A 16,698-nucleotide genomic window follows, 5' to 3' on the forward strand; every position below is an offset into this window, starting at 1 on the left:
TGTTATCAGAAGAAATATTTCTCTGTCTGGACTCGAGGAAGAAAAAAGAAAACAAACAAAAATTTACGTTACTTCACAGCATTATTACTTAAAACTACAGCATATCAGAAAATTTGAAATGAAAGCCTTAGGCTTAATATACAAATGGCACAGCCTGTCACACTCAGCAAACATAAGCCTGAGCTTCCAGCACCATCCTCAGACTGTGCTCATTAGCAAATGAAACATCCTCAAACTGCTCTTCTAAGGAAACAGAACACCAAAAAGAGACACCTGCTCTAAGAGGAACCTGAACTCATTTCCTGCTTTTCTTAGAGGGCACATCAAAGAAAATGGGTTTGACATATACAAATTAACTTAGTTATAGGTACCAAAGCAATTGCTTCTGCCTGAAAAAAAAAAATATCTCATTTGTTCCTATGAAATACATAACCTCAGTTCTCGTGTTGTACTGTTAACATTAATTTTTCATATACTACTGAAACACTTTTAGATATTGCAGTAAGAGTACTTTTAACATACCTCTGACAAGCTTCCCTACTCCACTTACTGGCTACTAAGTGACTGTTTGCAAGCTGAGAAAAAAAATATACCAAAACCAAAGTCATTGTTATGGCAGAACATCTTTTTTTTTTGTAGAACACCACCAAAACACCAAAATTTCTGTCCTGAAAAACAGCTAAAACGTCTTCCTGTTTCCTCTGCTAGAAGTTTTCAGCTCCTTAACCAGAAGGAAGGAGGTTAACAGGAAGGTCCCCATGTGGGAGAATTTAGACTGTGCACTGAGTGCTTGTTTAAGGTGTGAAATTCCCATTAATCACTCAGATTGCAGCCAATCCCCAACAGCACAAGCTCTCAACACCACAATACTGAAAGGCTCCAGGTGAATCACTTTGTTCAAGGGTTGTGCTCAGTCTTGGCACCAAATTCATAAAGAAGCTTATCTTTAAGACCTGCAAAGCTCTGTGAAATTCGGTGCCAAATCAGGAACATCATAACTTTACTTTACAATTGTTGATGATCAGGAGGCAGCAGCGCTCCTGTTCTTCTCTCCTCATCAAGAGAAACAGCACACCTGCAGCCAGCACTTAGAAACCACTCTGAGGCACACAGTGATATCAATAGTTCCCATGTGGAGCAAGAAGTGTTGCAGACTACAGCATTTCATGTTTCCAGATTTTCTTTGGGGATAACAGGCTGGAGACTCTGGCTGACAGGGTGTGTCTCCTGGGGTCTCAGATGATGCTCTGGGGGGTAATTACATGCACAGAAGCATTCTCAAGGTAAGCACCACTATGAGACTGATCTGAATTCTTAAGTAGTGATGCTGATACTGATATTGGTGCTGCTGGTATTTGCAGCATCAAGAAAGACAAGTGTAAGGCTACAGCCTTTCAGTGGGCTTCATAAACCACCAGGCTCATGGTTTAAGAAATTCTCAAATTTTTTAGACTATCCTATGATGTGAAGTGGCATCTTCTACAATAACCATAAAATATAAGTGAACATCTTTGCCTGATTAAGCAAAAGATCAGTCTTGAGACTCTAACTAACAGAATTAGCTTGGAGTCCTATGTAAAGGAGCCACTATGGTGGCATGTCTTGTCCAGGACTCAAAGGAATGTAAGGAAAACAAACAAAGCACTGGGAGGTAAAAGCAAGATGAACAAAAGTATCAAGAAATGTTCAATAAAGTCTCTGTTACAACTGCTGCTACGGAAAAGAGGAGCACCCAGCCCAACAGGCAGAACACGGGATTTCTGATCATCTTTAAAGACCGAGATGCAGCTGTAGATGTCAGTCTCTTGTGATGGTGGAATATCTCAGTCCATCTCCCATAAAGAACCCACTAACTTGACTCACTCTAGAAAGGATCCAGTTTTCAACATGTTAAAATGATGGAATTTGGAGTGATTACCTTGCTTGTGCTTAAAGACTGCTGAAATGCAAATTGGGAGGAAAGCGCCTTTAAGTAGCAAAAAAAAAACCAAAACCAAGAAAAGTAGAGAGTGACAAGGGTCTCTTCTCAGAACAGCACTTTTACAAGTGAGAAGATGTCAGTGCCCTTCCAGTTCTCACAAGCCTTCCACACAGGCTTGTGTTCTCTGATTCATGCCAAGTTGTTAGTTATAACTACACTTCTACATGTCTTAAAGAGAACATTTCACATTGGGGAAAACTTTGAATTAACAGATATGCTCAAATCAATGTATGCTAATACTGCTTTCTACCTGAAAGCTGTGACAAAATCACAGCTCCAAGTTCTTGCCAGTCAGTGTGTTTCATCCTAAGCACTTCATGCAGGATTCTGCAAAGTGGGAAAAACCCACAGGTAGTGATGGAAAGAGTTCTTACTCAAAACCTAATTACCACCTCTGACATCAGCAATGCAGAAACTGACTCTGGCCAAACTGATTCTGGAATAAGTTCTCCCTTCTGTCAAGTTTTCCACAATAAAGAAGTCCCTCTTTAAGCTCTCTATGGTTAGTTTGATTTAGAAGAATAGGGAACAAACTCAGGTTATTGATTCTTACCTTCAGTCCTGTTTTTTCATCATCACTACCATTATTTGTAGATGGTGTTTCATCCCCTTGCCTGGAAACCAAGACAAAATCTTCACTGTTAAGAGTGGATACCGAGTCTGAAGAGACACTGATTTTTCCAACAGAAGCCTTGTCATCCATGACTTAAAAAGGAAGTTCGATTCATGAATGAGATTAAATATGTTATAAACTCCTGAAAAACAAAAATCATAAAAATACTTATATAAAACTTCATCCTAAAACGCTCAAACGCTTCTTTTCAGAAATCTGCTGGCTATTTATAAAGAGTAGCTCATCTGACAGCACGACCAAGTTCCAGCTCCTCTGTCAGTGTGCACTCCCAGTCCTGCCTTCATTTTGCTGAGCAGCACATGCTACTACAGCCCTGGTTTCCACAGCTCACACAAGGAAGTTAATAAATCTTTGTGCAGTATTTCACGGTTATGTCAGGCACCGCTTTCTACACATCACACAAACCAGGCCCTTGGAACATACACTACACTTGCTGACAATTAAGGCCAGGACTATAAAATCCATTTACTTTCTTCAGGTAATATCTGCCTTCACCCGTGTTCACGCAAAAACTACTTTTTATCTATCAGAGCTCACTGTGTGCTGCACTCACACACTTTTCCCCCAAAAGACAGTTTGACCTAACTCTTGATGTTTTGTGGTAAGGATGCTCTAAAACCTTGGGACATACAGCATTTTATGAATCTATGCTGAATCTTCTGTACTGTAAGGAGCAATAAAAGCAAAGACTTCCAAGAAGCAGGAAGAACAGCGTAGGCTGGATCAGTACTGAGAAGCAGAGCCAACAGAGGATTTTAAAAAGCTGGAACTGGCACTGAGAGGCATTTGAAGAAAGGAACAAAAGGTGAAGTTCAGCTGCACACCTTGAACTCTACAGCACAGATTCCCAGAATCCATGGCTCAAAACAGACTGCTGTGATAAAAATGGGCGATTAAATTTCCCAGAAACCCAAATATACCCTTATCACAATGCTCGGGTCTTTAGAAACTCCTAAGCATGGCCAAGCTCAAGTGCTTTTTCAGCCTCAAGTTCTGCCTTCCAACCTGGAAGCACCATCCAACCTGGCTTCCAACAGCACAGCCAAACCAGGGAGAGCCCTGGCAGAGCCACAGGCACAGCTCCTCACATTCCTGGCTGAACCAGGAACAATGCACCAGGAATAGCAAAGCCTGCTTCCATTTCTCTCCATGCCCTTCTCCCCCAGACACTAATACAACATGAAGTCTGCCAGAAGGATGATTTTTTTCCCCTCTCTGGTTATTTTTAACTGATTACCAATTGAGCCACTTCATGGTCCTGAAAGATGTTTACTGGACAGCCAAAGCAGAGAGTAAGAGGAAGAATGAATCTGGTTTGTCCATGAATGACAACACACTTGTGATTATTTGGTTTCATTTTCAAAAGCATCTAAGGTATTTATATATCCTTTGCAAAAACATTTTAAGATGGGAATTACTGGCTGAGAAGTTTAGACATTTTGAAAAGTTTTACTCGCGATAGATGTCTATGTGGTATTACTCACACGTATCTTAAAGGTAGGGCAGAGTTCTTATTTTTAAAGATGCTTTTGTTTAAAGAATTCCTATTAAAACATTTCTATAGAAGCCCCCTATTGCTCCATCTATATAATACACAGATCTCTGAAAATACCTGAGCCAAGTATCTTGAAACATAGACTAAAAATAAGCTTCAAACACTAAATACCCCTTTGGCTTTACTGTTTTCATTCAAACAGAGCAAACTCATCTGCCACACTGACAGCAGGAGTAGAAGAGCAGGCTTTGATCTCAAGCAGCAGTAAATATCATCCAGGCCATCAACTTACCACTTTATTTTGGCACAGTGTCTGTCTTGAAGTGCTAATTTCACCTATTTCCCAAGTCTTTCAATCTGACACCTTTCACCACCATGGCCTTCAATTCAGTAACAAGCACCCTGTGCTTTCCCAGGCTCCTTGTTCTGCCTGGTAAACAAACCCCACGAGGATCCCGGGCACAGCTGGCCCAGCCTAACCCTCAGCAGTGTCACAACATGGAATTGCAACAGCACAAGGTCCCGACGAGCCCAGCTTTGCCATCCTTACAGTGAGCAGAAGTCTCACTGAAATTACATAAGGTGGGAGAGCCCAGGAAAGGGGACAATGGGGCAGACAGCTGTACAAAGCTTTTGTTTGTTAGTGGTGTAGCAGCAAGCAAAGCTCAATTACCAGACTGGGCTGGAATCAGCCACAGAGGTTCACTGGATTAATGCTCAAATAGGCAAGATGCAAAAGCAGTTTTAAAATTCTGCCTGAAGTAAACCAAAATTTCTATATCCCCACACTTTGCTTTGCATGGGTTTTATTTCCTCCATTCCCTGCTATCACTTTGTTCCATACAGATTATTACCACATGGATCATTTTACCTGAATCAGTGGCAGGATCCCCACCAGAAAGCCTATGAGCTCGTTAAAATATGGGCCAGCCTAGGCTGGCTCGTTAAAATACAGGCCTGTGTTGCATTGTTTTATGACAACACCCAAACTGCTAGCATGCTTGTTGATACAGAATTGTTAAAATAAACCTTGTCAGTATATGTTTTCAAACACCGATTATTCAGTGTAGTTTCACTCTAATCCACCCCAAGGGAACCATTGATAAAAACCTGGGTTATCCCCCTCCCTTTTTCTGGGGCAGGTCGTAACAGCAACTCACCTCAGCACCAAAGCTTTCTGTTCTCAGAGAGGCAGAGGAAAGGCCCCAGCCAAGCACAGAGCTCGAGTTTTAACATTCCTCAGAAGGAGCCAAAGTCTTATCCCCTACAAGGAAACACTTCAGTTTGCTTCAACACAAATAAAATATGAGCTTTTCAATTCAGCACAGTTTAGCTCCTGACACAAAACTACACCACAATAATGCAGTATTTGCCTGAAGGTGTCTGTACACTTCCATGGGAGACAGAGTGTCTGGGTAACATGCACACGAAGAGGTGAATTTTTACCAACCTCTTTCGTTGCTCACCTGTGTAATTAAATGGGTGTTGTGGCCTCTCCTCACACAACAGGCTATTAGAAAATCTGCAAACGAGAAAGTCAACACAGCTGGCTCTTGGGTCACTGCTTTCAATTGGATTTAAAATTCTAATTCTCAGTGCAATTCCCCTTCGCCACTGTTGTTATACAATCCCTCACTCTCTCTGTTCAAGGAAGGAACAGCAAAGACCTCATTCACATGCTAAAACCTCAAACAACTGGAAAACAAGCCTATCAAAGTTCAATTAGTTACACAGATTTATAAAATAGTTATCCTTTATTTTCCTACCCTTTCCCAAATATTTGGCACCTGACCTGGAACCTGTGACCAAAGCTTTCCTTGTAAGTACTGCCAGAATGAATTTAAAAGAGCCTAAAGCAAACAGAATATATATAAAAACAAAGAAAACCTTCCATTTAACATTACTGTAAGAGACTGAGGCTTTAATGCCACCTTGAGACACGAGTGCCAAGTGAAGCAAGGCACTCCTAACTATGGCTGCTCTCACTCCATTTCTAAAGGACACCCATTTTCTGCTCTTTAGAACATCCACAGCCACGCAAAATCCAGAGGGTGACTGGAAAAATCAATGCTTTGCCCGTGAACTTCTTGGACCTTTGAGTCAACAGCACATGTAGCACCCTTAGCACTGAATTTACAGCGAAATACAACATAAAATATACTTAAGTTCTGGGTTTCCAGGGCAGAAAAGAGAATAAACATGAGAACAGGTATGCGAACTAGGGAGGAAATGAGATTTTTTTCCCCCCATTTCTCAGCTTTTGTACTTCAGCTGCAGCTCCTGAAGTGACTTCACAAAGTTCCAGTATATCTGATGAAGAATGCACCAGATATAGAACAATGCAGCAATATTAACTAAAGTACTGAAGAACAGTATAATTCAAGAAGCTGCCTTGAGAAGCAAAGTCAGAAAGCTTGGTATGCAAAATAAACTTATATTCTCTAGCCCCCAAAATATTAGAACACGATAAAACATTAAAAAACATGGAAAACAAGGAGGTGGCATGCAGCAAAGACATGAGGTGACTGAAATACCTAAATATAATGTATTTTCTGTTTTATTCCTCTGGCTTTATGCACAGCCTAACAATAAATCCAGTATGGTTCAATTTAAACATACAAAGATCTGCTTTCCAAGTGTTCATCATTAGCATCTTGGTGTGGGTGAACAGTGGAATTTGTGGCAGAGCTCAGAAGCTTCACAGTGCACTTTGCAGAGCTGGGCTGTGACAAAGAATCCAGCATTCTGGAGGACCTGGAGCCCTTACAGCCTTTGATTTTTTTTTTTACCTGCACAACTCACCTAGTGCACACTTGTTTTACAAATACACAGTGAGTCCTGGAAAAAGCCTGGAAAATGCTGCAGGACAGTGCTGTGGTTACAGGTGGTCGTGCCAGGTGTGTCAGTCTGAGCAGCAGAAAGGTAAGAGCAGAAGTGACATCACGCTGACACACACGTGGGGAAGGAGCTGAGGCTGCACTTTTCCTGCACACACACACACCCCCCCCACCTGTGTTTTATCACAGGGAAAAAACCCAGCACATGAGAAAGATCAATCACTAGCGACCTTTTTCTTCTCACTTATCACATGGTTTGCCTGCTTAATCGTGTTTGATCTTTACCCACCTCCCCTGTGCAGCACACACTCCCAAATGCAACAAGAACTACCTGGCACTCAAAATGAAGCAGGAAAGCCAGAGGGATACTGCATGTGAAAATATGGAGTTAGGATGACTAAAGAGTAATTAACAAAAAATAACAACTACAATTCTATCTTTTCTGCTCATTTTACAACACGCTGACAAGCCAGAGATGTTCCCACTAATTTCAAGAGCCAGAAAAAGATACTGTTATTTGGAGATAATACTGTGTCCAGTTTCACCCCTCTCCTCACAGATCTCAGGAAGCTGAATGAATCATGAGAACTGTATGCAAAACCAGGCACCAGACAAGACACAAGAGTTAAGCTAATGCAATCTTTGTTAACAATCCTTAACAGGTTCATAGTTATTGCCAGCAACATTTTGCTTTCAATCTTAATTTGAACTATCTGCTCAGGGGACAAAACTGCAATTTTAGGCTCTTGTAATAAGCAAATTCCCCATCCCAAAAACGTGTGGCTGGTCCTGGGAAACCACAGTTTATAAAAGAAATGCTGACACTGCCTTAGCTGGCCCAGCACAGGAATGTCACTGGAATGAATTGACTACGAACAGTTGGTTCATCCTCACACTGCAGCTGACGCTCCCCCAGCATCAGGCACATCTCTGCCCTGTGGAGCTGGGACAGGCAGGACACAGCCCGGGCTGAAGGCCAGGATAAAGGCAGGGATAAAGGCAGTGCAGCCAGAGGCTACACAAACTCCAGGGATGATGCTCTATGTGCTTCTGGAGTTGCTCTCTCATTAGGATTCAAACACAAACAGGGAGTTACGCTCACCAGACAACCAGAGAGCTTTAAAATATGCTGTGAAAGAGCTGAGAAAAAAGGAGCTACATTCGGTGTGTGCTACAAACACTGCCTGCACTTAGGGCTGGAAAACGAAAGGAAATCCCTATGCCAAGCTCCATTTGTTAATTTGTTTACTGTGTACACAAAAATAAGTTTGCTCAGGTCCTTGACCTTTTAATGTTAAGTAGAGGTCTTTAAAAAGAATCCAGTGTTTCCACAAGTCAATCAGCAGTGGGCAGTCCCTGCAGGTACACGTCTTCTAAGCAGCCAAAAGACTCAGAAATAACATCAAGTTGTGCTTTAACAAAACCTCTAAGTACCACAAAACAGGGAACAGAGCTCAAGCCATATCTGTACAACAATATGTGTATGCACATATGTTATAAGAATAACAGGCATGCACTACTCATTCTACAGCTTGTATTCAATCTTTTCCCTCCCCAAATCTCTCACAAGATCTTTTCCCTCTTTCCAAACCTCCCCTGAGTACTTTTGCTCCTTCTCCCCCTCCCTCGAAATGCCTCTATCAGGCGAAACTACACAGACATAAACCACAAAGTTTACTTCCAGCAGTTCGATTTCCACTTCATTTTTGCTTATGAGTGTTTTTAACCCAACTTAGCACATATTTCATATTTCATTTTCACCCCTAACTGACACAATCAGCCCTTAAAAATTATCTTCCGGGGATGTTTTAACCAAAACAAACAAGTCCTTGACAACAGGAAGGAAAAAAAAAATCCGAGAGAAACACCGAGGTTACAGTACATGAACCAAATAAAGATGCCTGCACGCAATAAAACGCCATATGTTGGGATCCACCTGGAAGCAACAGGCAACAACCGACCCAGCAGGGACGCGGGGAGGGGATGCGGGAGCCCGGCCGGTCCATCCGCGTCAGCCCCGCGGAGCCCGGGACCGGACGCGGGGGGAAGCCGGCGGCCCGGGGACGCGCTCGGCGGGGTCCCGAGGGCGCTGACAGGGGTCGCGGCGGGTCTCCCCTGTGCCCCACCCGCAGCCGGGGAGTCGGAGAGCACGGGCCGGGCCCGGCGCCCCCCGCCTGCCCCGGGGCTCGGCCAGGCCCTGCGGGACCCGGGGCGGCCGCACGGCCCCGCTCCCGCCGCCACCGCCCCGGCCGGGCGGAGGGGACGGGGAGACACCGCGCCTGGAGGGAGACACGGCCCGGGGGGGGCGAGGAAGGGTCCGGCGGTACCGGGGCGCAGGAGGGGTCCCAGCTCCCGCACGGCCGGCAGCGCCGCGGGGGGGAGCGGAGCGGAGCGGGCCGGGCGGGGGCACGGGCAGGGCGAGCCCCGCGGCAGCGCGACCGCACCTACCCCGGCCAACGCCGCCGCCGCCGCTGCCGGAGCCGGGCCTGGGCCGCCGCCGCCCCACGTGACCGCGCGGAGGGGCGGCCCCGCCGGGGCTTCCGGGCGCGGCTCTTCCGGCGGGCGGACAATGCGGTTCCGAGTCGCGGTGCTGGGCTGCGGCGGCGCCTGTAGGTCCCGGCGGGCCGGCGGGGCGAGGGCGGCGGCCGCGGAGCGCGGCTCGGAGCGGCCCGCTGCCCCCGCTGCCCCCGCGGGCCGCGCTCGGAGGGCGGCCCGGCCCGGCCGGGGGCGCGGCGGGGCGCGGGGCCGCCCGGGGGGCGCGGCGGGCGGCCGGGCCCGGCCCGGCGCTGGGGCGGCGGCTCACGGCGGGTCTCCTCCCCTCTCTAGGTCCGTAGGCGGAGGTCGGAGCGGCCGCGGGTGCCAGCGCGGGGACGCGGCCCGGCGCTACAGGTACCTGCCCCTTCTGTCTCTCCCTCCCTGCGCGGGGCCGGGCCCGGCGCGGGCATCGCGGTTGGGTATTGCTTGGGAAAGCTGCGCGGGCTCCCGGCCGAGCGGGGCTGGGACACCCCTTTCCCGGTCACCGGGAAGTGCGTGTGAGCAGCCGGTGCCGCCGCAGTCGGTGAAGGCCGAGGAAGCACGTGCTTCCAGCGGGGAGCCCTGCCCGCCCGGCCGGGAGCGAACCTTGGGCTGCCACCATCCCGAGGAGGAAGGGGCTTTGGGGTTCGTTGGATGCTCTTGGAGATCAGTAGTAGTGGAAACTGAACGTGTGCCAAGGCACAAGTCACAACCTCTTAGTCTTCAGTTTCTCACGATGTGACTCTTGCAGTCTGGGGACAGGCTGAGTGGCTGCAATAGCTGTGTCTGGTTACCAGCTGCAAACCGAAACAACTCTGATTAATGAAAGATGCTTCTAAAAACGTTCTTTTTTGGGTTCTTCTTTGAACCCTTGTCTTGTGTATACATGCATTTCACTGGGCACAATGCCATTCCTGTGTGCACACCCATCTGATACTTCATGCCCTAAGAGAGCAGTATCTGCTTTTATCTGTAAACTTCAAAGCTTCCTTTCGAGCTTTATGTGGTGTTTGTAATAGTTGGGAGGTGTAAGTTTTGCTTTGTTTTGTAATTTTATCTCGCCAAATCTTGCATCATTTAGTCTCCTCTGATTTCTTCACCTCCTGCAATCTCAGTGCTCTGGCAGGGTTGTGTTAACAGTGTTTCATCAAGAATCAGTGTAGTCTTATAAATTCTTAAAAGGACTGTTGAAAGACAAAATAGTGATACTTGTTTTATGGGAGATCGACTGTTCTTCATTCCCAGTACTATCAAAGAAGAACAAACTTCCTAGGGAAGTGATCTTCCAAAGAAGAAGACAAGAAATAAGACCTCCCTTATTCCCCAGGTATTGAAAACAGGGAGCCTAGAAGGGGTCATACTGAAGATTTTTTCCTGTGATCTTCAAAAAACCCAAACCAACCCCTACAGAAAACCTCAGAAGACAATCTAAACTGATGGGTGCTGTGGGTATTAAAAATCTTGCTAAAAATACATGGCTTCCCTTTAAATTCCAGACAAGTAGTGTGGTAAACATCTCAAGTCTTTAGGATACTGCTTCAGGAGAATTTCTGTCATAGCACCTCTACTTTTTATTCAGGCTTCATTAAATTAAAAACAGGTAAAAATTATTGTAAGGCAAGATATAAACTTGATTTTTTTTTTTTACTTGTAACGGACTTCAGTGTGTATTTAGGAAACAACATCTGAGAAACACCCACTTTATGTTATTACTTTAAATCTTTCTAACCTGCCTTTTAGAAAACTAAAAAGTTCTTATTGTTTTTTTCTTGCTACTTTTCCTTAGGTGTGCCAAAATGTCAGAAAGATCGGATATTCTTCACTTCAAGTTTGACAACTATGGAGATTCGATGTTACAGAAAATGAACAAACTGAGGGAAGAAAACAAATTTTGTGATGTTGTGGTCCATATAGATGATGTTGAAGTTCACGGGCATAAAATTGTCTTTGCTGCTGGCTCTCCCTTTTTAAGAGATCAGTTCTTGCTGAACGACTCCAGAGATGTGAAAATCTCTATCCTGCAGAGTTCGGAAGTGGGGAGGCAGCTGCTTCTCTCCTGCTACAGTGGCATCCTGGAGTTCCCCGAGATGGAGCTGGTGAACTACCTGACTGCTGCGAGCTTCCTGCAGATGAGCCACATCGTGGAGCGGTGTACCCAGGCCCTCTGGAAGTTCATCAAACCGAAGCAGCCACTGGAGAGCAAAGAGTGCGAACAGCAAAGTGACTCCTCGGAGCTGAAGGAACATCAGGGAGATGACGACTCTCTGCAGCAAGACTCGCCTTGTATCCAGCCCTCAGAAGACAGCATGGACATGGAGGATAGCGATATTCAGATCATCAAGGTGGAGTCCATCGGGGAGGTGACAGAAGTTAGGAACAAGAAGGATCAGAACCAGTTTATTTCTTCCGAACAAACTGCCCTGCATTCCTCAGAGCCTCAACACTTTGTTATCAACTCCACCGTTGAAAACAGAGCAAGTGAAATAGAGCAAAACCACCTCCACAACTATGCCCTTTCCTACGCCGGCAGCGATAACATCGTTCTGGCCTCTAAAGATATGTTTGGGCCCAACAACCGAGGGATAGACAAAGGCCTCCAGTGGCACCACCAGTGTCCAAAGTGCACGAGAGTATTTCGGCATCTGGAAAACTATGCTAATCACTTAAAGATGCATAAACTATTTATGTGTCTGCTCTGTGGCAAGACATTCACTCAGAAGGGCAACCTCCACCGGCACATGAGAGTGCACGCAGGCATCAAACCATTCCAATGTAAGATCTGTGGGAAAACGTTCTCTCAGAAATGTTCCTTACAGGACCACCTCAACCTGCACAGTGGGGACAAGCCCCATAAGTGTAACTACTGTGACATGGTTTTCGCCCATAAACCCGTTTTGAGGAAACACCTTAAACAGCTGCATGGTAAAAATAGCTTTGACAATGCCAATGAGAGGAACGTGCAAGACATAACGGTGGACTTCGATTCGTTCACGTGTAGCGCTGCTACAGACAGTAAGGTCTGTCAGCAGGCTGATGCCAGCCAGGTACTGGATGCAGGGAAGCTGCCTCAGGCTGTGCTCAGTTTAAGAAACGATAGTACCTGCGTCAATTAAGCAATTAAAACCTGCCCTGCGCAGGGATCATGACTGAGAGGAGCAAACCATTGGTTTGGGTTCTTTCCCAAACTAGTAGTGTGCCCCGAAAGGCTAGGGATGGTTGGATTGCAAAACCTGGCAGGTCTTCATCCATCGTCCTTAGTCTTACTTGATATTTTCTGTGAATAGCAATCCTCCTTCAGGTTTCTGTCTGTGTCTCTACTGTGGATTATGGGGTTAATTATTTCATTTCTCTCTGATTAGGAGACTCAAGACTAACACCTTTTGAAAGACTGTTGCTGTGGGCTGCAAGTAAACCATCTGCTGTACAGTTAGAGGCCTCTCTGTGTCTGGGCAGATGGAGGAAAGAGCAAGGAGGACAAGTCTGAGAGAAGCCGATTTTTTTTTTTAAGAAAGCACTGGATAACTGAAAACACTCCATATACTTAAATTTAAACTTACCTCTTAAAATTACCTTTCTCTGATCTTATCCCTAGACTCCTACAGTTAAAATGAAGTATTTTTGTGTCACTTTTTTGCCCTTTCTAAACTTATTTCAAGAAACTTCTGCTGCCAATCAATGCTCTCTTAATAGCTCTCAGGGTTTTTAACCTCAACATGCATTATGAAAAGATGAAACCCTAAATGATTTGGCAGGGTTAGCTGATCATTGCATAGAGCTGTTCAAACTGAGGATAAACTGCAGCTCTGGAATGTGAGAGGCTGGTGCCTGGAGTGCAAGTATGACCCATTTCTTATGCTGGCATACCTGGGATTTTTAAAGGGCACTCACCAGTGCATGTACTGAGACAAGCTAAACACTTCAAAGCTAAAAATCATCCATCTTCCATACGTTTTGCAGCACAAACCACAACAGCTGTTGGGTTTAAAGTAAAGCTGGAGTGGAGAAATACTGCTTTTTGACACTGTGAAAAGAATCTGTTTTTAAAGCTGCAGTGTATAACAACTCCATGCTTTTTTTTTTTTGCCTTTTTTCCCCCCCTCTTAGTTCTTGTATGTCTCTCTTTGATGTCTAATAAGGGCCACATGTCAGTTAACTTGAAACAAAAATACCTGCTATAAGAACTTAAGCAACATAAAGTTTTTTGATTTTGTTGACATTTTTTGAAGTGACCTGCATAGTTCACAACCATTAGTGTTTTACAGAGCCTGGGATGAGGTATAGGTAGCACAATTTCTGTAGGTTAATATATCAGCTATTGACTGTACTCAGCAATACCTCTTGTATTACCGCCTTAAACATCCAATGTAGCGGGAATGGCATGTTCATTGGGACTCTGGGATTACACTGTATTGCTTCTCAAAAGTGCCGTGGAATTATCCGCATCCCAGTCGGGCTGAAAGCAGCTTAATGTATCTGAGGCACACCATTCCCAGTAGAACAGCACTCTTAGGACACTGAAGTGTAGCATAGACTAATTATCAAATGGCTGATCCTCGGCAGAGAACTGCTGTTTGTGTTTGGAATAACTGTTTCTTCCAATGCAGCTCTTTTCCACAGGGTTTGCCACGAGGCTGAGATTATGCTTCCTACCTAAACGTAGCACTGTCGGTGTGTTTGAATGAGGGGTGGGGGTGAAAGGCTGCTATTGTGTGGTTAAAAATGCTAAACAGGTATGACCAAAGGTGTGTTGGAGCAAAAAGCGTATCTTGTATGTCATTATCAGAAGCTGGTCTTGCTCTTCAGTTCTGTGTGTGTAGAAGCCAGGATTTCCTTACACAGACAGTTCACTGATGGACGATAAAACGTGTTGATGTTGCAGAAAGTTTTCAGAAATCCACATACTTTGAAGTAGAAAAGGAAGGTGATTCTGTGAATCGGTTTTTGCAATTGAGTTCTTGAACTACTGTACTTGACTGTTACATGAACTCTTACATGGACAGCTATGAAGTAAGCAATGGAAATGGCATCAGGGCATTCATCTTTCAAGTTGTAGCAAATATATTCAGGCCTAAAGTCTAACTATATGAAACTTTTTAAAATTATTGTTCAGGTTCCTGGGGCAGAAAATAGGTTTGCATGGGAAGAACTGTTTTTCCTCTTAAAGCCACCTGCTTTCAGAATTGTTTTGAGCTAAATTTGACCGTGACAGTTGCATCTGACACTTGCATTCTGCCTTCAGGCAGAATCTTCTGTATTGTTCAAACATTTGGATAATCTTATTCACTGTATGGAAAAAGTTACAGCACTAATGTCAAAATGAAGATAGACATGGAGAACAGGAGCTTGCAGAGCCAGGTCAATGTCCTGGAAGGTACTAGTGAACAATCCAACCCAGTACGAATATGGACGTGAAAAAGAAAATGGTCTTCTGCCAGAGAAAGGAATAAAACTGTACAAATGCTAGAAAGTGGCAGCAAAATGGACAGTATTGAAAGTTTTGTCTATCTGGGAAGTATTGGTTTTTTGTGGATTTATGAAGCTGTTATATTACTGTAAGGAAAATACAGCTTGTTGAAGTAGCTGTGGGTGATCTGAAGCTGATATGAAGAAACAAGGGGTTTCCTAAGAAACAACAAAAAATTTTTTGGGCAAGATATGTAGGTTTTTAATCCACCTGTGCTGTGGCAATTTGAATGTCTGAGAAGGCCAAGACTGCTGGTGGTTCAGTTAAAGGCTGCTGTGGTCATTTGGAAAAAGCAGAAGTGCAGAAGACGTTGGTCAATGAAAATGGACACATCTGTTGGATGAAAAGTGACTTCTACTAAGGTCTGTGCTTTCAGCCTGGCAAAAGGGTGCAGACCAAAAGATTTATGCAGTAGATGGCTGCATGACTCCAGAAACACTGGAGATCTAAGGGCACTGGTGGTAGAGTTCATCTAAGATTTGCCCCTATATGGAAAGACAAGTGAAAAGTATAGAAGAGGTACTAGAAAAGAAAAATGTGGCTAATGCTTCTTCTCTGAATTACAGATTCAAATGGAGTGAGAATTACTATAAATGGAATACGCAGAGGCAGCTCGGTTATAGAAGATGAACTTAATTGTCCATGTATGTAAAATGTTGTCTTCATTGCAATGTCCCGAGTAGTGAAAGACTAGATCCATTGGTTGTTGCTACTGATGCTGCATATTCAGATGAGGACTATGGCAGTTATCATAATCTGTGTGTTACTGTGTAGAATACTATTTGCTGGTAAGTGGATAGTCTCACAAGTTAATGTGCTGTACAGCTTCCTGCATATCCTAAAAATAACTGAAGTCTATTACAAAAATATTTTAATAACTCCTCAATATATTAGGATTTTTTTTATGTTGGCATTTTATTTATTTATTTTATATAGAAGAAGGAATTTTTAGAACTCTTAGGTTTGCCAGAGGTTTGGGCTCACCACTTCTCTGAGTGGTTGTAGCTTGTGTAGCACGTGTTCCTGCAGCACCCGCTGCAGCTGCACAGCCTCCTGCATAGATCAGGGACGAGTGTTTCCTTAATTTATTTTTCTTTTAGAACACAGGTTTTGCAAGTTAGTTACTGATAAAATTGAGGTGTCAGTCTTTTTCTCCTCTGGCTTTTTGGCAAAACTTAGCTGCCGCTGAACTGTTGTTGAAATAACTGAAAAATTAATTTTGTGGGGCTGATTTTGGTTCTGGAGTCGTTGGGAGGAGTAAAAGTGAGGAGGGAGAATCAAAATGTGATACAAACCGAAACTGTTGAGAGAATTCTAAAGTCACGCTAAATGTCGATTTTTAAAAAGAGGGGGAAACAGTGGTGCCTCCTGACTTGGCAAGGGGTGAGAAGGCAGGACGGAAGGACGTTTTTCCTTTGAGATTGTATAATCGATGGACTGAGCATTAGCTACCTCTTCAGTGACTGGGCAAAAGTCTTACACTACGTGTGATAACCAAAGCAGGCGGGTCGGCGGCTGCCGGGCGGTGTCCCGTGGCCGGGGAGCAGCCAGCAGCTCGTCCGGGCGGCGGTTCTCCGTTCTCCCGGCACGTCCCGGCTGGTGGCGAGGAGGAGCCCCGGCCGCCGCCCCCGGGATGCCTTACGGGGGCCGACGCGTCGCTACCTCTCCCGGCCGCGGGGCGAGGCGCGCCCCGGTGCCGGTGCGGTGTCCCCCGGCGGCAGCCGCTGTAGCAGTGCCAAGTCTTCTAATAAACGTGCTGCTAACTCTGTGTGC

General features: G+C 45.0%; 2 protein-coding genes across 5 annotated transcripts in view; one reads left to right on the plus strand and one right to left on the minus strand.

Annotated features, from left to right (window-relative positions):
• Positions 1–16,698, minus strand: part of RABGAP1 (RAB GTPase activating protein 1) — a 74,640-nt gene that overhangs the window by 54,214 nt on the left and 3,728 nt on the right. Inside the window, exons 1-2 of one of the 4 annotated variants that reach the window (XM_064676571.1) lie at positions 9,396–9,488; positions 2,535–2,736 (exon numbers count right to left, since the gene is read on the minus strand). In XM_064676571.1, the coding sequence (XP_064532641.1) occupies positions 2,535–2,684 (150 nt within the window). In that variant the 5' untranslated portion in view covers positions 2,685–2,736; positions 9,396–9,488. Of the gene's footprint in view, positions 1–2,534; positions 2,737–5,270; positions 5,375–9,395; positions 9,489–16,698 lie in introns of those variants that run through there. The other 3 variants (XM_064676572.1, XM_064676573.1, XM_064676574.1) reach the window with 3 other exon arrangements.
• Positions 9,469–16,693, plus strand: ZBTB26 (zinc finger and BTB domain containing 26). The gene is made up of 3 exons (XM_064676587.1): positions 9,469–9,556; positions 9,774–9,836; positions 11,248–16,693. The coding sequence occupies exon 3, from the start codon at positions 11,258–11,260 to the stop codon at positions 12,572–12,574; it is 1,317 nt and encodes a 438-aa protein (XP_064532657.1). The 5' UTR covers positions 9,469–9,556; positions 9,774–9,836; positions 11,248–11,257; the 3' UTR covers positions 12,575–16,693.

Source organism: Pseudopipra pipra, chromosome 20 (genome assembly GCF_036250125.1).
Source record: "Pseudopipra pipra isolate bDixPip1 chromosome 20, bDixPip1.hap1, whole genome shotgun sequence".
In the NCBI taxonomy this organism is placed as follows: Eukaryota; Metazoa; Chordata; class Aves; order Passeriformes; family Pipridae; genus Pseudopipra; species Pseudopipra pipra.